We start from the raw sequence: 20,777 nt of genomic DNA on the forward strand, positions 1-20,777 counted from the left end.
TGTGTTTGGCCCAATAATAACTGGAACCAAGTTTAATGGGGATTTATCGGGATTTTAAGATTGAACCCCACTTTGATTTGAAGCAGACAAAGTGGCACATGAGCCAAAACATCCAGTTTAAGATTTTCAAAACTTCTCAGCATCCATGTTAAATTTGTTTTGAAAAGCATCAGTTTGGGGTTTGCCACCATAATAAAAATTGGGCTGCCTCCAATTGTTCCCCACAGTGCATCAGTAATTAGGGACTACTTGAGCCAAACTGAAAGCTGCAATAAGCTGCACCACTCTCAAAATCACAAGGGATGCTGTGAGGCACCAGCACACCTTGAGACCTATGAGACAGGAGGTAAAGGGAGAGTTATTTAGTAGAGCTGCATTTTCAAACTCACCTGATGTCCCACAGTTTTCTTATGCTCCTTGCTGGCCTGACCTGGCCTGGCCTTGGCAGGTTTGATAGGCATTCGAGACAGAGGCACACGCCCTGAAGGGGTTGCTGATGTAGGACTGAGGACCTTCTCCTCATCCTGGAATAACTCTGGTAGCAGCTTAAACTGGTATAACAGCATAAAAAATACACAGAGGGTAAGAAATCAGTAAGTGATCGCACGTGTTGACGTTTAAGGTTAAATTCTAGGCTCAGTTTTTGTAAGAACTGCATTTTTGTTGAACTTCACAGGGGACAAATGCAAAAAAGCAAAAAAGCAGACAGGCTAAGTGGTATAGTGAATGGGCCATGATTCAATACCAGAACTTCTGTGGGTTTGACCAGTGAGTCTCCTCCTGAAGAAAAAATTCTGATTTGAGGTTTTTTTTCATATAGCCAACAACAGCTTCCATGTGAAACTGTTAGATACCAACAGCAGTTTCATAAGTACTGGCTGCAATTATAAATGGCTGCTTTGATCTAAGAAGGAAACAACAGGGTCCTCTCATATTCCAATGGTGCATCTGTCTCCTTTGTGGTTGAGAGGTATCTGGGACACTGAATAAAGCAGCAGGCAAGCAAAGATGATTCCTGCTTTATCACTCCAAATTGAAATAATCAGCTTAAAAGAGGAACCATCAACTGAAAAAAACCCCACTAGCCAAATTTATCTGACAGATATGCTCCCTGCCAGTGGGAGTGGAGGAAAAGCCTGAAACGTTCTTCCAAAATACCACACAGGACTTCTGGTTCCCGTTCTCTAATGGCTACAAAATACACTAATACGTAACAGCTGGTCTGAAGTAACTTATAACTAAAAAAAACAGCACCAGGTCTTTCTACTGACCACCACAGTACTTCATAACCATTCTAAGAGAATCTGAACTCCTCTACCTGTCCATGAATTTTATATCTAGCATCTGTGCATTTTTTCCCAAGAGATAGGAGTATTCATTTTTCAGTACTAGAGACTGCTTGGGCCAAGTACAGTCTAAAAAATTTAAAAATTGGTTTTCTCTTATGAAACTTGGTGAGCAGAAGTGATAACCAATGGAACATTCTGCACAACCAAATAGCACCTGGGCCCTGTGGTTATGCCAGATGAGCTGGGAGAAGGCATCAAATATTGCCCAGCAGCATTCAGCATAGCACTCCAGGCATAACAGAATGACTAAGGATGCTGAAAAGGTATCCTAAATTCTTGAACTTAAAAAGGAGTATCACAGCTTGGCTTTATCTCACCTGAGTCTACCTTGGTAGCTGGTGGAAGAATGACATTTCCTGAGGGTGATTTACTCTTCTGACTCAGCACAGAGTTGAGGATGATTGAGCTACTACCTCCATGTCAGCTGCCTGCGATGCAGTGAGTTGGTGTGCACAGGCAGCTGAGCTACAGAGCCAGGTGTTTCCAGCCTGTACAGAAACTTACTTAAATGCAATATGATTTTTCTAAAGCTCCTGATGCTCCCACACACCAGAGGCAGGGGTAGGAACAGGGTCCCCATTGTCTTGATTGCAGATGGATGAGTTCTTCTAAGCTGTCCATACCTAAGTGTCACTCACTTTTTCCAGCCCTGGGAAAATCTGCCTGTAAAAATGGGCAAGTGCATATCAAAGGCACTGTTTTCATAGCCACTGGCCCAGTTACTCCAAGCAGAAGAAAGGAACAATGTCTGGCCTTTCCAGTACAGGTCAGCAATAAGTGGAGCAGTGCTACAATGATCCACGCTGTAGGACTGTTTGGTTTCGGGTTTTAGTATCTTATCCATTTTCTTTGTTTTGCAGAACACTAGGAGTGTTCAAAGAGAGGGAAAACACTGATCAAAGGGTCAATAATTCACGTGATAGTAAACAAGCAAGCAAGCACTTCTTTCCTGTAATTTTTTCACACAACTTAACACACATGCTGCTAACGATCTCACAGATCATTTCTTTCAATACAGAGCCACAACAGAAGATTTTAACAACCATGCCAACCAATCAAGTAGCAAGCATAAAAGCCCAGAATTGTATTGCTTTCATGATACATGCATGGAAACTAAACTAGTTCACAGAGGTTCTGTGGGTGGATTTACAGAGAAGGCCAGAATAAATAGTTGAACTCTACAGCGCCTGCCAAGAGCACTGTGTGCCATGCATTTTTTGGAGAGCAAAGAAGCATCCAAGCTGTATGTGAGAGTGGGCATGGGCAGGATGACAGATGATGCATTCAACTTAGAATTACCTTCTGTTGGATGTGCACAGCAAACCCAGAAAACATCATCACCAACAAAATAAAATAAAAATCAGAAATGCAGTTCTACTACAATTACTAACAAAGAGGCAGAAATGAAAACCAAAAATAAAACATTCTTTACACTGGTTTTGGAGAAATTTACCATAAGGTTGTTTTTTAGTGTTTAGACTGAACACTGAGCCTGGCCAAGCTGCTGCCAGGCTCTCACAGCAGCTCTGTCCCCACTGTCTGTCCCTCAGTCACTGGCCTACATCCCACGGAGCACCCTGTCCCTTTGTCCTGCAGAGTGGCTGGCTGGCCTCTGCCAGCTCCCCAGAGATGCCACCTGCCTCCCCCTCCACCCCCAGAAACCTGCTTCACTTAAACCACTTCAACACTTCCCCCAGTGGAAAGTCTGCTGTGGTGTTTCATTATACCACATGTTTTAATCACTTAGCTTCATATTATCTGCTCAGAATAGAAACAGAAGAGAAAAACGTTGGTTTTCCTGATAGAATAACATCATTTTAAATAGCCTGTCCTTGATACCCAGCTTCCTGGGCCATTAGAGCTAGCAAATTCCCAACAGCCATCACTGTGCAATGTCAAGTTAATTGCCTTCACATTTCTGAGAGCACAACCAGCATTTCTGTCATTACAAAACACAGATGATGCCACTGAAGGCCTACTCTATAATATTACTTCATGCAGTATTTTTCAACTCAGATGTTATCTTTCTTTCATAGATATCAAGGAGACAAGACTGTAAATTATGGTTTGTGTCCTTAGGGTCCATATACTTTATTCCTCTCTCATTTTACTTCTGGAGCCAAACTTGTCTCTCCTTCAGACATTTTCTGCTCAGTTGCCATGCCATAAACAAGGAGCTTCTGTTTTCAGGTTATAAAATTAAGGGCTTAACTGTTAAGCCTTCTTATACCACTACAGTATATCAGAAGTCACTGACATCTCTACAGAAAATATAGCAAAATTTTGTGAAAAAGAAACCCCCCCTCCCCAAATCCCCTTTCCCCCGCTCAAAAACCCAAACCAAAAAAAGAGCCCCCAAAATGACGACAATGACCCATGGACAGTGAAATTAGTGGCTGAACAGACTGATTTTACATGGAAAAAAGAAAGACAGAGGACCTTCTAAATTCATGCAGATTAACCAAGTAAAACACAAACTATGTTCAATTTCATTTGATCTGATACTAAGGGAGAAATATTTTCTAGGTTTATAAGACATTTTCTATGATCCTGAGGATCACAGGATTCAAGGACTCATAACTGCAAAAGAAGAAGAAAAAAATCCTTATACTAACCTTACTTGATTTTAGGACCTTAATTTGCTCTTCATAAACTGTGTCTTTATTCTTTTCCAAAAAGCCTTCACATTGATATTCCACCTGAAAGTCATCATTTTACAGGAGAAAGTATTACAAGTATTAAATAAGAATAATTTGCATGGAATTCACCAGCTAAAGCATTCACATTTAAAATGTAATTCTTTTACTGAAGATACGAGCTCCCAAGTGCATCTTTGTTAAATATAGATTTTCCTCAAAGAGAGAGCTTTCCAGTAAAACACAGAACATTAAAACAGAGAGAGGAATACTGCTATTGCATTATAGCAGACATATTTCACTGTTGAGAGATGCTTGTGGTAAGGCATCATGACTGAATGGTTACCGTAAGGGTGAAGAATCAAAGTGTGTGCTGAGCATCTCCCCCACTGAACTCATCAGGGCTGCAGAGCTGTCTGAAATCCAGATGCAACTGAGGACAAAGTATCTCTCACCTCATTAGCTGAGAGGCAGTAAGTACATCTGCCTGCAGATTATTGTGGAAATGCCTCATTTGTGCTCCAAAGGACTAATTTTACCAGAAGCAATAAAATGTCTGAATGTTGTGACAATATGTAAGAACCCTCTGTCACAGGGATACAGTGTCTCCTGGACCAAAGAACAGCCAGTATCAAATAAAAACCTACCACTTATTTCACTGTCCTAGTTCAAGGCAGAAAGAAAACCAAAATTACTGTCAAAAGTCCACTTATCAGTGCTTGCACAATGACATTATACCCTGAGCTGCAAAATACTTCAAGGAATTCCTAGAGGAAAGAGGACAGAGGATGTCCCCAGGGTTTCTGCACAGCTGGAAGCCCACTCTGAGCACTACCTGGGGCACCATCCACGCTCTTACTGCAGGAGGCCACGCCAGGAGAGGGCAGCAGCATCCCTGCCTTGTCCAGGAGGACAGCATCAGCACAGACCGCTGACCCGACAGCTGGGCCTTTATTCCTCCTCCCAGATGTCTGTTCAGGTCAGCACACAGAAAACATAAAATGCTTAGCACAGACAGCACAGCAGAGCTCAGAGCTTTGCTAGTACCTGCTTGGAGCTACTTTCTGCCTTCCTTGGCCCTTGCTGCTCACAGACTAAACATAGGAAAGCCCTGCTTTCAATATCAAAGTTTAACCTAATGAACAGATTATGAAATATTAATTAATTCCTTCTTGTTCTCTCGTCCACAAAATAGAGCAGAACTTGTGAATCTAAACAGCTACAGAGCAGTTCTTGCTGCTTTCATTAAGGTAACACTAGATGCAAAAAGAATAGGACCCTTCTACACAAAAATTCAGGAGCCTGGGAGAAACCTAGCAGAGACAGATAAAGGCCTCCAACCCCCATGTCAGCATGTGCATACCTACTGGTAACAATGAGAGCTTCTTGAAACCTCTTTTGACAAAGCTGACAATATTCTGAGGCAGCTTTTCTGTATAACAGGACAACTGTATTAAATGGGATTATTATTATTATTTTTTGTTTTAACCTGAGGAGTGACTCAGTTTGACGAGCACTGGGAGCTGAACATGACATGAACCCCACTGAGACACCCCTCAGCCAGCTTCCTAGAAATAGCTGTTCCCTGAGCAGCTGAGGCGAGGGTGGGAGCAGCACACACTGCTCCAGCAATAGAAAAGGGTGCGTTAGCCTCTCTCCTCCTTGCACACTGAGACGGCAGCAAAAACGGCTTTAATTCGTTGCTGCTCTTTAGCTAAAAGGAGGGGGGTACAGGATTTCCTTTTTTGTACATTTCTGTTGCATAACTGGAATTGACACAGTAATGCTGAGAGCTGCAAATGCACTCAGCTTCCATGTTTGGAAAAAGGATGGTCAGTGGTTACAGCATGTGGTGGAGTCAGGAGCTCATTTGTGTTCCTGGCTCTGCACAGCTGCCAGTTCACCTCCTCCTCCTGATCAGGTGTTGAGGCAGGCACGCTTTTGTAAGAGCTGAGCAGAGCCAGGGATGCCACTGCCCAGCTCTCCTGCAGCAGCCCCAGGATCCCCTCCCACACACCAGCAGGAAAGCTGTGCCACAGGAAAAGTCCTTACCTTGTCAGCAAAGTGCTTGATGATAAAGGCCTTGTTTGACATACGTGGTTTTTCAAAGAGAGCACATTTATTCAAATGAGTATTGTATAGTTTTTGGGCCCAAGAGTCATCTGAGCCTTTTGGCATCTATAGAAAAGAATACAGAACACACTTAAAATGTCTTGAGAACTTTTCAGTAGCAAAAGCAGCTCAGAAAATGGGGGACAAGACTTGATGATTTGCTTTCACATTCCAGCTCCTCAGATTCCCAGCACTGCCAGAAGCAAGGACATGGTAACCAGCTGTGTGCTTGCCAGTTCCACACTGGGTACTGGGCCCAGGCAGCAGGCACAGCTGCTGGGACACATCTGACACCAACAATGCCTCCAGTGGCACACACCTGAAGGCAGAGATCCCAAAAGCACCAGAACTCATCCACCTCCATCAGAGATTTCTTGTGATGCTTTGTGATAAATAAAAACCCCATGCTGTGTTTCCACTGAGGCAGACACTGAACCATCCCCAGGGGTACATGGCTTGGGATAAAATAAACCAAGATAAAAGACAAAGGGTGAAACACCAAGCAAGAGCAATTTGGGGAAATCTGACGGGACCGAGGACTGCACTTATCCTCAGGGAAGAGAAAACTGTCCAAACAAAGTTGATCAGAGACCCAGGAACAGCTACAGATACATGAAGGAGGGGAAGAGGAGGGGTTCATTACTAAAACCATTTTTTCTCCTCCTGTAATTGCGGATTCTGTTTGTATGCTTTCCAAACTCTTGCACCAGCAGAGTGTCAAAATGACAACTGTCTGCAGATGACTTTTCCCTGTGAGGCCCAGAAACAGGACAGCTGATAGCCTCTTTCTCTGTGAAAGTCCTTGAACACACACCTTGCACTCCTCATCCAACAGATCCAGAACTCCCATTTTGGCCTCTATGAGGTTGATACAAGGCTGATTGTCGTAGAAATCAATCAAGGTCCATGGTATTTGTTCCTTCATATATTCTTCTTGTTCCAGCTTAAAGACATGCTGCAGGGCAAAAGGAAAACAGTTTTCTGTGAAATGAAATGCAGAATAAATACACTGAACTCTCAACTGAATTCATCTTGGCATATTAATCCAGGCTGTCAAGTGATACACTAGGTTCAACAGAATAAACTCTTTAACAAGTGTATGAAAAATAAATTAACCTTTTTTCCTGGCCTAAAAACAACAGCCTAAATTAAAGCACTCCATATTCTCCGCAAATATCCTTTTTATTATATTAGCCAACAATTACTGTAAGCTCTTTTCTCTCATAAAAAAACAACACAAAACCCCAAAAAACCTAAAAACCTTCAAGTGCAGGAACAGCAACCTATAAAGTAGGATGTGCCATGCTTTTATGATTTGGAAATTATGAACACTGCTCTATTTCAAGCCAAGTTTCACTATAAATACCTTTGTGTTTCCTTGTAAAAGAGCAGAGCTCTATTTCCTCTTAAATGGCTGCTGATTTTTTTTCTAACATGACGCACTGCATTAAAATTTACTCTTCAGCAGAAGTTGAAGGAACATTAGCACTAGAAATCCTTTAAGGAAAATTCTGTGACAGATTTATCTGGTATGAAGACCAGTTGCATATTTATTCCAAAATATTATCACAAACAACCTGCACAACTTTAATGAAACGTGTGTAAGAGATGTATTAAAACTTAAGGAAAACACAGAATAAGGTATTAAACAGGCAAACTGTGGTCTTAATAGAACAAGCACCTTGAAAAACCCAAAAGACTGCTGACTCCAGTTATTTTTGATGATGTTTCATCCCCCACTTACATTTTTCTGCACACTTACTGCTACTGTGGCAGGTGGATGTGTGCTGGGAGTGCCCCACCACCAGCACGGCAATGTCTGGGGGTGCCCCAACACCTGAACTGGGGTGCCAGCCCCAGCTGCCTCAAGCTCAGTGCACAGCCCAGACACCTCACACATCTACCAGGCCACAGAAAACTACCCTGACAAAGCTGTTTATCCCTTTATTTCATTAGCTTAACGCCATCCTCCCCAGAGCCGCGCCCGTGGGAGCCATTCCCACCCTGCACCTGGCAGGAAAGCCCTGGCAGCGTTCTACTGGCGAGTCATATCCAAACCAAGATCTGAGAGAAAACAGAAACCCGTTTTTTCACTGTGAAGGAACCAGCCATTAGGAGGTGAAAAATGCCTTCAGACCTGATTTTCCCTGTGTGTGGTGGGCACCAGGCAGGGCAGGGTGGTCGGGCAGTTCCCAAGCAGCCTCTCCTCAGCCAGGCTCAGGCCGCTCCAGGCAGCACACGAAGGTTTGCTGGCTGCCACCAACCACAAGGCTTTAATTCAAAGCAACCTCCACCCCGTGTGCCTCCACAGCACCCAACAGGTCTGTGTTCACCAGCACGGGGTTTGGCAGCTTGGCAGGACACCAACACAAGAGCCCTGTCACCCCCTCCTTCATGAGGCAGGTGCTTACAGCAATGGCACGAGAGGGAAGGCAACAGTTATCTTTACTGAAGAACAGAACCATTACAGCTCTTACAGCAACTAGATTTTACTGTACAGCTGGGAAAGCTCCAAGATGCCCTGTGCCTGGCAGTTACAACATCCCACTCACGGAGCTGAAGCCAGCCATGGCCCTACCCACACGGAGCGGGCACGCCAGGGCTGGAAAGCCCAGCCTCTGCCCCAGCACCCTGCTTACTCCCTGGCACAGCAGGATGAACCCTGGCACAGGGGAACCGGTCCTGTGAGCACACGCTGCCACACAGGTAGGATCACGGCAGTCCAGAGCGATCCTGGTGCTGCAGCAGAGCCTAGCAACAGACCTGGCAGAAATAACTCGCCTCGTCATTATGCAGGTAAGATATGTAATTGCAGACGTCACCAAGGCTGAGGAGAGAATCGTGATCTCTCCGGAGGAGGGAGAAGAGCTGCCTTCTGCCACACGTCGTTCATCAACTTCAGGATGCAGCTGAAAAGCCTCAAAAAATACCAGCGGGGAGGAAGCGCGGGTGGCAAACCTCCAGCGGCGGGGCCGTGCGCTCCTCTGCCCATCCAGGGGCTCCCCGAGGTTACAGAGACACTGCTCACTCCGACTTCTTCCACACAGGGCTCTCAGTGACAGGCAATCTCAGCCTCTTAATTGCCAAGCACTGCTTCTGCCTTATAATTGTTACTTGATCAGAATTTCAAATAGTCCCAGAGCAGCAGTTAGTCATAAAATCTATTTCTAGGAGATAGTCGATCTTTCCCCACCCCTCAAAGCCCACGGCCAGGACAGCTGCTTAATAGACTGACGGAATTCATCCTAACCACTGGGGACCCAATTAGCAGAATGGACTTGGATGAGGGGAAAGGGAAAAGGAAATGCCAGTCATTTCCTACTTACCATATTGAACTGCTGCTGCAGTTTTTCATTGGCATAGTTGATACAGAACTGTTCAAAGCTGTTGATTTCGAATGTTTCAAATCTAAAATATGCATATACTCAAAATTACTAGTGTATTGAAAAAAAAAAAAATTACCCCGTAATTTTAAATTCCCTCCCTCCAGTTAAATTAATTTAATTATTTCAGGCACAAATAACACAGGTTAAGCAAGAAAACACAAGGGAAATGGCAAGTTGCACTATGTAGGCAGTTTAGTGATGCTCCCTCTCTAGGCAAGGATGAGGAACTCAGGGAATGGACTGATGTTCCTGGAGAGCACATTAGTTATCTCTGTCCTCTCCGTAAGTGCCATCTTGAAGGAACATGACATGAAAATTCCCTTGTAACTTTCCAAAAGGCAACAGATAAATGAACTACCAACAGCAAAAATCTGAATTCCCACTATAAATGTCAAAGTCATGACAAAGATCTTAGCGTGTCAAAACTGAACACCTACTTCCTTCAGCTGGAATAAGCAGCTGCTAAGGTTTGGGGTTCCTTTGTGTAACCCATGCAGTGCCAGATGACAAAGACAACGATGCTTTGCAGCCAGGTAATTACGTAAATGTCACATCTCTGACAAAAACTCACCCATAGATGTCCAATACCCCGATGAAAGAATGCTGTTTTACAGTAGCGTGAAGGGCTTTGTTCACATGATCTACAATCCAGTTAAAGAGATTAGCATAGATATGTTTGGCAAGTGCATCTCTGGCATTGATGGCATGAAGTTTGGAAATTGGCTTGATGTAGGTTTCAGTGGCAGTGGCGAGCTTCCTATGGCAAAGCCAGTGGGCCATCTCCTCGTACTCCACACCCATGAGGTCACAGAAGATGGTGAGGGGCTCATGCTTGGGCTAATAAAAACAGGCTCATTAGATACTGAAGCAGTATTAGTGATAGCAAACATACAATCATGCAAACAGAACTGCCTGCCTGCAGTGATCCTACAATAAGCAGCAAGAGCAGCTTCCTCAGCTCTTCCTCCTTCAAAACCTAGCAAGTTCCCTACCCACTTAGCACATTCACATTGCTGAAGTGAGTTAGTGAAAAAGCTTCCTCAAAGCCATTTGTTTTACTATACCCATGTTCACTAAAATGCTTCACACAGGGAACCTGCAACCTTCTGAAAAATGAATCATCTGGCTTCACTGGGATGGACTGGGTATTTTGAATTCTTACAGCTGTGTCAGGCCAAATGGATGGCAGCTCCTGAGTGAGGCTCTTGACTGCTCATGTACAGCCATGGCAGGGAGTAATGGGCAGTGAGGCCCAAGCCAAGAACACGTGGGGTCTGGTCTCAATACTTAAAGTATTTTCTCAGTGAATTATGGAGACAAACACTAAGAGATTGCAGCACATTAATGATGTTCTCTAGCTCTCAAATTAAACTGTACAAGAGAAAAAACTGATCTTTGTGTAACTGGGTAAAATCAGCCAGCAAGGCTTGTATATTGAGATGGGGATATAAGATTTCTGCATAAAGATCGGTGCAGTGCATTCACCACTCAGTAAGATATTACACTTTGTGACTAACATGCAAACTGTTAGCTAGAAATCAAAGAGGACAGACAGGTCTTTCTTTCTCAGGAGCTCCCCTAACACTACTTCCTCATCATGCTCCCATTGCACCTGGTGGCTCAGCAGCACACTGACAAGCACTGTCTTGACAAGAACAGATGGCAGAGGACTGCTACCACATGTCCTATGGCTTCAGGGTATACCAGCTTTAAATATTTCCACATCCTTGTGACTTCTCTGGGGCTTTTTCTAGTTCTTACAGCATACAGGCCCCATGCAGCTACACCTCCAAAATCCAATTAACTGAGCGTGTTTTGTTGACTTGGAAGACAATAATAAAGTAATAATAATTATGAGCCCTGCACAAAAGAGTGTCACATTAGGGTTGCTCAAGCTGACATCAAACAAACTGATTCACTGCCACAGCAGCATAGGAACCCTTTGCTGAGCAGCCTGCAGCACCAGTGTTCCATCAGAGCAGTGCCTCCCAGCACAGCAGTCTGCGTGGCACAGAGCTCTGTGGTGACATGGCTACTGCCAGAGAACAGCACAGGAGCAGACATTCACCAGGTGTTATCAGGCCAGGCCAGGGTTGCACAGGAACCTGCAGCTTTTTCCCAGCTCAGCCAGTGGGACTCCTGCACTGGAGATACTCATCACAACACAGGCAAACTCCTCATGTCCTGGGGCTCATCAGCTTTCTACCTGTTACCATTAAATGAGCTTTCTTTATAGTGAAAGCCTTCATAAGACACCAAGGAGCCAGACTATTGCTGTTTCAAAGCAGCTATCAGACCCCACAGGCAGGTGGTGTCAGGGCAGGAACACCAATCACCTCTGGCTCCATGAAGTGGGGAGCCCCATGAGCCCTGCTGTCTCAGCTCCAGAAACTGCCCCTGCAGATTCTTCAGAAGGGGACTGACAGTGACACAAGAAAAAAAAACTCTGAAGGTGTTGCTACTCTTGCAAGAGAGAGAAAGCTGAAGGCTGTGCAGGCCAGCAGCAGTTATTCAAAGGGAGGAAGAAGGAGAACCTGATCACTCTGAATCCATAGAAGAGACCAGCCTGAACTGTTTTGTTTCTCATCTCCAAAATATGGGTAAGAAGCCTGGGCCCTCACCAGTGAGGAGGTGATCAGGCTATGCAGTCCTTGTTGCTGATCTCCACGGCAAAAGAGAACTGATAAAACCATGACACTTGGGTGAGTCACACAAATCATATCTGTATATCCTATGCTCATGGCTAGACATCCCAGAGGACTTTGAAAAGCATTTATTTTGCAATTATTTAGGGCATTCTGGCATTTCTTATAAAAAGAAAGCCATCTGGCAAAGCATTTTCTGTGTGCAGGGAAGATATTCAGGTAGGAATATAAAGATCTAGACACTTGCTCAGGACTTCAAAGCTAGCCTGCCTACTAGACTTTTCTAGGACAGATCAATTACAGCTATTATTGTGTACCAATGTTATACTACAGAGAGTACTGTCTAAAGCCTCTAAATTGTGAAGAGTTGAATCTATCAGCAAAAATCTGTGAAAATGTTAGCAAATTAGAAATAAACCCATTTCCATTTTACTCTTTTTCAGAAGAGGTCCCTGCAAACAAGCAGAAGGCAGACCTGTCAGAGTGCAAACCATGTCCTTCAGCTCATCTGCTACTCACAGGAACAGTGCAGCTGTCAGAATCCCGAGATGCAAACTCCACGTTGCCCAAATGAAGGATGCCAGCAAGGATTCTAAAAATTCCCATCTGGTACGAATCACTAATCCCTGCAAAAGGATGAATAAAATGTTTTGAATGGAGAGAGCTGCAGTTGACAAAAAAAATTATTAAGGAGAGAAAACCAGTGACTGCTGTGTGTGACTTTGACATTTGACAGTACTAATTGCCTCACTTCTATCAAAAACGTTTTACAACCAGATGAAAAAGAAATCCATTAAAATGAATCATTTAATTTGCTGTTTCAAAGTGCTTTGTCAGTGACCTCCAGCACTGTATATGTTACACCAAGGGAATCCACCATTTATGTTCACACAATGTACACTCCTCTTAGATTTGTAATTCTACTACAACTTAAATACCTTCTTCACGCAATACAAGTATCTCAGTCCCAAAGTTTATCAAACTCTCCTGGTTTTAAACACAACAGAGTATGAAAAAAACATACACAAATAATATAGAAAACACTTACTGGTATATTAGATTTAGGATATGACTGTGATTTAGCAATTACCTAGCAAAGTGCAGGCCTGCCTGGTGTTCGCCATTTCCTTGGCATCATCAACACCATCAATCACAGGGCTTCCACCTTGCTTCGTATAGTGAAAGTAATTTGCATTCCCTGTAATAATAAAAAATATATATATTTTACACATATTGATGCAGAAATTCACAGCACATCTGTGTCATTGTTAAGTGTAAAGCTGTGTCATGATTAAGTTGCTCTTGGCAGAATCCATGATCTGACATGTATATTTTCTCCTTCTGGTTCATAAGACACACTTATTCTAAAGAGCATTTTTTTTTCAAGATTTAACTGTGCAAGTAAGTATCCTTTAATCTACTGGTTCCCACAGGAGGTCCTCAAGCATATTCTCTATTTTTGGTTGAGACTTCCACAACTGTGGAATAATCACTTAGGAAGTAGTTACTCTCCAATCCTGAGCCAACCACCTACGCAGTAGCCACAGAGTTGAGAGCAGCAGCACTTTGGAATTATGTGACAAATATTACTATGCTATTACTACACCAGGATATTATATTTTTCCCATTTTCTTCTCTTTTCTAATCTATGGTCTGTTTCAGCCTTATGAGTCTCTGTCATCCACTCAGGCTGAGAAGTCAAGGTTGGAGAAGAGATAGCTTCACACTGCTCTGGGGACAGCACTGGGCTCCACTGGGAGACCAGCAGCTCTCCTGTGTAAATTCCTATGGTTTCACTGGCCATGCTTCCAGCTGCACTAACAGACTCCTTTTCTTCTGCTCAGCTAAGGTTCCAAGAATGCTGAAAGAGAAGTCTGCTAAATGGCTTCTTCAGTTATAATTACATCAGTTCCTTTCTTTCCTGTGTTAGCAGATGTGAATCCTAAATGTGCCAGGGTGGTGCAGATGAGCAGAGAAACACTCTAAAACCAGAAGAGTATTTCAGAATCCAGCACAGGCTGTGCACTTTTCCTACTGTGAAACCAACTTTTAAAAATATACAGGAAGCACTGCAATTTATACTGAATTTTTAAAATGATGACATGGTTGTCTACTTGAGGTCATCATCATGCTTTTCTTTTACAAAGCACCAACTCCTGTCAAATGAGAAACCTTTCCTCTATCAACATTTGAATTTGATAAAAGAAAAAATTCCCTCATCTGCTTTTTAATCACCAGGTTAGCAGAGATTATAAAGTAATTGTTGCTAACAGCCCAAGTAAAAGTATGCAGATGGAAAATAAGCTTTTCAGGTGCTTATACAAGAAAGGGTAAAATTCTCTAGTGGCTGGAACAACAGAAAAAAGGTTTTAAAGAACTTAGAGAAAATAATTTCACCCTCCAGGACACAGCAAATCCTACTGATTGCAACTGCAGTGTATTAGAGGCTGCTGAATAAACAAATCTGTTACTTTTGTTTTATCAGAAAACCGCAAAGTCCAAGGTCTATCATTTTAGTTATTTCAATACATTTTAGTACTTGAAGGTTTAAAAGTTTAGAATTTAAATGCCAGCGATTCTTCATTTGTGTCTTTGGCTCAAAAAGCTCAGAGATGCTGCTTTGTCCCTACAATCACACAACACCACAAATGTGAATGTCATACCTAATCGCAGAGTTTTAAACTCGGGCAGTGCTGCAGAGGCACAAAGCTGGTAAAAGATGTGGTAATTTCTCTCTTCTTCTGCCTTTAAAAAAAAAGGAATTTGTTATTTTTCACCACTTAACAAGTGGCAGAAACAACGACGAGCAGAAAGGAATTACAATGTATAATGCTTTCTCTAGCAATACATTAAGAGCACAGAAGCCACATGGAAAAAAGGAAGATAAATCAGCATCTCTCTCTTCCTTCTTGGTTAATTTAATCAATTTTCAACAGCAGGAAGCATGCAGACATTTTCATTTAAAAAAAAAAAAAAAAAGTATGATTTCACTTTTCAGAACTGTAGATTACTGTTAGTTATAGATCAGCATTCTGTAGGTGAGTGAAATGATCATATTCAGAAGTTTTTCGTTTTCCAAAAATAACTAACACTATTTGCCTCAGCATTTACAGTAAGCTGGTAAAGAGAGTATATTCCTTGCCAAGGCAAAGCTTGAATTTTAAAATGAAGGCCAAACAGAGCTCAGAAGGTGATGACTCATGACCAACACTGTAATTCTGAACTTAAGCACTCTAAATTCCATACCTTCAAACCCAAAAGAAATGAAAAATACTCTATTCCAGCTAAACCATGTGCTATAACTGTCTCTTACTTTTAAAATACACAACAGCTCTTCATATAACATCCCCACATGGTACAAACCATAATTATTATTTTTGTATCCTTAGGCAGCCAGTCAAGGACAAGTCCATTTTTACTGAGCTCTAGACTAAAAGGTAGGTAAAGATGGTGAGGACATGTGGGACAGTGGATTGGTTGAAGTATGACATAACAGAATGAAGAGATTACACCCATATTACCTGAAACACCACTCTTGATTTTTCCAAGAGGTAAGTTCTCATGTTAGCACCAATGATTCGATACCTCTTATCAAAACCAATTTCAATGTATTTCCCAAAGCGACTGCTGTTGTCGTTCCTGGTAGTTTTGGCATTTCCAATAGACTGAAAAAAGGGAATATTGTAAAGGTTAAACAGCTTGTAGAAATTATCACATCTATTTAATCATCTACACAGCTCATAAACACTTAACAACATTAATCGTGTCCTGGTTTAAAAATAATTTAAAATTTAATGAAGAATGGTCTCAGCCTGGGCAACAAGTTACAATAAAATTTCATTAATGTAAGACTGGGAGCTGATATTCCTAGCAATTTTTCACTTCCACATAGTCTAATTTCACAGGAAAAATCCTTTATTGTTCATTGAAGTCTTCCAAAAGAAAATAAAGAGTCTAACAGAAAGCTCACACACAGATTTCTTTCAATGACTTAGTAAAACTGTAAGAATTATTTTACCTGGATATATTTATATGTGTAGGTGTACACATACATGTATAGCACTTGCAACTTTTGAAAGTCTACCTATTATAAACCCACAGCCCACTCTGTTCTGCCTGGAGAACAGTTTATCATTACTATTACTCTGTAATCAACACATTTCCAAACTATTTCTGCAAACATGAAATTTAGAAATATTTACCGTGTGCCTAAGCAGAATCTAAAAATTAACGTGCACAGACTTGTGTCATCAGCCTGAAACCGAGCCCCTTCCACAGCAGCCTGGTTATTGACCCAGAGAGAGCCCCTGGTGCTGCCCTGCATCGTGCTGAACTTTCTCAGATTAATTCAGGACAGATTCACACACAACAAACAATAAGTTGTGCACTTCCTCTACATATCCTACATATCCCAGTACATATCCTGGGATGCCCAGGGCAAATAATGCCTGTGGATCCTCCATGGTGCAATTCTGCCTTACCTCATCAGCTTTAGGGTTCACCCCACAACAGGTACCAGCTGGATACAGCAGCATTCAAGGCATGCAAATCCCAACACACTGAACTTCAAAGAAAAGCATTTTCTCTTCTCAATCAGACCATGTTTTAGTCATCTTACAGCAATTCACCTTCTAAAAAAAGTCCCAAAGGTATCTCTGTATCAAGAGGAATGGCATTTGGAAGAGCTGAGATGCAGCCTCTCATCACATGGCACTGTGTGTGTGTTACTAAGCCCTAAGTGCACCACTGGGAAAGTGTCCAACTTTCCCAGTCCACACAGCCATCCACTGGAACTCTGAGAAAGTTGAGAAAAACAAATCAGAGCAAGCAGCACTGCTGAGTATCCAAAATCTGGAAGCAGAAGGCCAGGGAATGGGTCAGTGCCAGCTGGTACAGCCTGGAAAGTGGGATTAGACTGTCAGAAACCCCATGAGAGCAGCAGCAGCACGCACACCCAACAGAGCAGATGTCAAACTGGGCATCACATGGACAGCTGCTGGAAAGGATCTAGGAACAAACTGCATCTCTGCAGTTCTAAGAAACATCAAAATCATTCAAACTGAATATGCTCTAATTGTACTCTTGTGGTTTTTTGAAAGAAGATTATTGCTACTGTGATATACTTTTTTGGTGGTAGCAACATAATACTACAATATTTCAGAAAGCAATTATTCCTTTGAAAGGTATTACTGATACAATAAAAACAGAAAGTCTTTAGGATTATCAGATTGCTTGCCTGAATACAAAGCTGTACTATTTACATAGCTAAAGAGGGTAACAAAGAATGAGGGGCAGGAAATGACATACAAAGATGTGTTTTAAGACTTATTGATTTCTACATTTGCAATAGGAAAACTGTAAATAGTTATTGACTACAAAAGTAGTCATTTAAATAGTTGCTAGAAATGTACAGTTACCTCCTGGCATTACTGAGTATTTAGTAGGCTAAGATAATGTGATAGTAAATAAAATACTGTTTAAGTTGTCCAAATAGAAATTTAAAAATAAAATGAGCTTCCGCTCATAAGATTTTACACCCAGCTTAGCAAATGAGCAGTTTCCAGTTTCTGAAATGAAGTACTTATTTTCTTCCTAAAATATATGGGTTAATTTGTGTTTCTACTGATTTATCAACTGAAGAATTCAAAACATTAATTATGCTATCATAAGAGTCTGTCTCAACATCAAATTTTACAGCACTCACTCTAATTTAAAGTTCAAGTGTTGGAAGTTAAAAAGACAACTTCCATCCAGTTACAATAATTTTTAAAGCAACTGAAATATATATGTAGATACACTCATGTTCACAAAATTGTTATCCCTACAGAAAACAAAAATAAAGCACCATCACTGATTTTTAGTGAATGAAAAAAAGGTATAGATGTGAAGCTCTCTAAGTCCTCAATTCAAACTTCCTTGCTTTTGGAAATGAATTCAGATAATTAGTGGTGAGCTGATGGCCATTGCCTGGGAGATGGGGCCCAAGGGCTGAGAGCAGGATGTTCACTTTAGGCCTCGGGACTGAACAGAACGAGGGGTGCAGAGTTTGTCTGTCACCCAGCAAACACACAGCACAGCCCTGTCCTGCAGAGCTGCTCACCTGAGCTCCCACTGGCAGCCTGATGGAGAGGACACCTGGCAGCAGGACAGGGCAGGGCAGGAGGGGGCTCAGCCCCCACCAGCCCCACACGGGATGCCAGCATGGCCCCCGGCCGGCGTCTGGCACCTCCTGCAAGCACCGGGGCAGCACAAGGTGTTCTCTGGGCTCAGCTCACACCTGCACAGCCACCACTGCTCCCAGGGCACAGGGCACAGCCCCTGGGACAGCTGCAGCTCCAGGCAAGGCTCAGCTCCTTGGCTTCCTCCCGTGGCTGGACATTGCACGGGTCACTGCACAGCACAGCACAGCTTGTTTTATCCCACAGCAGAAATTTCCAAACACCACACAGCACCACAAACCAGGCACAATTACCTTGTGACAGACACACACAACTGGGATGGGGCAGCTATAGTTTTGAGTATCAAGAACTCTTCATGCCGGGAGGAAAGGAGGAATAAAACACAGTTAATTTTTTTAAACACCTGAGGAAAAAGAACCATGGCAGCATTTCACATTTCACTGCATGCATTCTGTTTACTCATGATCTTTCACACTACTGCAGAGAGATGCCCACCATCTACCAAGGCATCAGTGCTCCTAAAAGCATTTTCCTAGGCTGTTCATAGGCATGAGTATGTGTGTGCCTACAGATAGTTACTTCTCTCCAGAAATTCCTCCAAGACATTCTCTCTGATGAATTATTTCTTCACATAGTTCCTTAACTTCAGCCACAACTTGAATCAACATATGTAGGCAAAGACATGAGAAACAATTCAGACACGTCTAGGAAATCTTTTCTGCTTGGCTGTGACATCAGAATTAGTGTCTCCTGAGCTTCCCAGAGAACAGAGACCCTGAAGCAGGAGGAATTGTACATGTCCCTCTCAAAGTCTATTGCCAACACCTGCCCTCCAAAGCTAATGGCTTTTGGACTTGACTACAGTTGGGTACAACAATTTCCAGAACCAAAACATGAGTCTGAGATAATTATAGCAAAATTATGGTTTTTTCCTCTGATGGAAACTGTGTGCATCTCACGTAACTGTTTTCTCAGTCTCTCTTTTCTAATATTATGTCCTAAAATTTAACATTTGCTTTACTTCCTTTCAGAGCACACAACCTACTGACCCCCATTGTGCATTGTACATATTTGGTGGGTAAGACCAACAGTTTTATCCTCTTTGGATACACACACAAAACCAGTCTTGTCTGACTGCATTTGGCCAGCAGCCTGGGAACTACCAGAAACTTAGAGCAGTATTCACATAAAAATAACTTTATGTGAAATACATTAACAATATTGAAACATTATCTCCCATCTTCCCTCAGTCTTTCATATATGTTACAAAAATGATGCCTAAAGCAACTCCTTGTAGATGTGTTAAACACAAAACTTTACTGCATATTTATAAATGTTCTTAAGAAGTATGGATTGCTCTCTCTGTTGAATGCTTATGTTTGTCCCAGTAATAACTGCAGCTGAAGATGGGGTTTGGTGCAGTAGCTCTCTTACCTCCATGATGGGGTTGGAGGCCAAGACCTTCTCCTCAACATTGGCTTCACTGGCAGATCCACTGACCGTGGCAAAGTACCTCATGGCATACTTGGCAGAGACAGTCTTCCCAGCTCCAGATTCCCCACTGACAATGATTGACTGATTTCGCTCATCTCTGAAACACAAACACATGTGAATTCCCAGCTGTCCTCTCAAGGACACTTATTTACTGTCCACAGCTTGGCAACAAGCCATCCACCATAAATGTTAGCAGTACAGCATAAGGTAAGTGCAGGTGGCAGACACAAGGCAGTTAGTTCCCGAGCTCCTGACAGGCTGGCTGGACTGCCTGCCTGACTGCTCCTCCAGGATGGACAGGATGAGCTGTGACAGCCCAGCCAGCCAACAGAGCTGCTCTAGAGAACCTGGCTATGGCAAAGGATCTGTTACTGCTATTCACTACATGCTTCTGCAGCTACATCTATACAGAGTCTGTGATACAGTGCTCCACTAAGTTATCAGTGGTCATTAGTAAAGATCATGAATGCCATCTTACAGAGGGAGAAATCAACAGCTGAGTCAGCCACAGAAACCTTGGTCCCTCTGCTCTAATCACCAGCTTATCCCAAAATTGTTCTGAATCTGAAAAATTCAAGCATGGCTCTTCAGGACACAGATAGCAGCTCTGGAGTGAAGACAGTTCTTTTGTTGTGAAAAAAATTCTTCTCTTGTAAAAAAGAATAATTTCCATTTGCTCCTAAAACAGTTTTATCTCAACTCAAAAAGAACTCTGAGCATAAACCAAATTATATGAGTAAACAACACACTACAAAATAACACAGAAATTAACATTAATAGAGTGCAAAACTTTTAAAATAAAGACCATATGTGCTTTATAAAGATTTTACATTTTCAAAGCAAATTAAGTTAAAATAAAAGGTATTTTTAAGTATTCCTATGAGTTAGGTAAGCTTAACTCTCTTTTACACACTAACATGAAAGGAGGCAAAAGGAGAATAAAACTTTCCCCCAAAGCTTTACAGGGCTGGGGGTG

At 42.4% G+C, this 20,777-nt stretch overlaps 1 protein-coding gene across 5 annotated transcripts in view; it reads right to left on the reverse strand.

The window, feature by feature from the left end:
* MYO5A (myosin VA) overlaps positions 1–20,777 on the reverse strand; it is a 96,209-nt gene that overhangs the window by 35,054 nt on the left and 40,378 nt on the right. For all 5 annotated transcript variants that reach the window (XM_086849867.1, XM_086849865.1, XM_086849869.1 and 2 more), the window contains exons 5-15: positions 19,742–19,898; positions 15,650–15,793; positions 14,792–14,873; positions 13,219–13,326; positions 12,648–12,754; positions 10,055–10,320; positions 9,424–9,505; positions 6,912–7,052; positions 6,038–6,163; positions 3,965–4,048; positions 390–551 (exon numbers count right to left, since the gene is read on the reverse strand). In XM_086849867.1, the coding sequence (XP_086705993.1) occupies positions 390–551; positions 3,965–4,048; positions 6,038–6,163; positions 6,912–7,052; positions 9,424–9,505; positions 10,055–10,320; positions 12,648–12,754; positions 13,219–13,326; positions 14,792–14,873; positions 15,650–15,793; positions 19,742–19,898 (1,459 nt within the window). The remainder of the gene's footprint in view (positions 1–389; positions 552–3,964; positions 4,049–6,037; positions 6,164–6,911; positions 7,053–9,423; positions 9,506–10,054; positions 10,321–12,647; positions 12,755–13,218; positions 13,327–14,791; positions 14,874–15,649; positions 15,794–19,741; positions 19,899–20,777) is intronic.

This window comes from Cyanistes caeruleus, chromosome 13, assembly GCF_971803275.1.
Source record: "Cyanistes caeruleus chromosome 13, bCyaCae1.hap1.1, whole genome shotgun sequence".
Taxonomy (NCBI): domain Eukaryota; kingdom Metazoa; phylum Chordata; class Aves; order Passeriformes; family Paridae; genus Cyanistes; species Cyanistes caeruleus.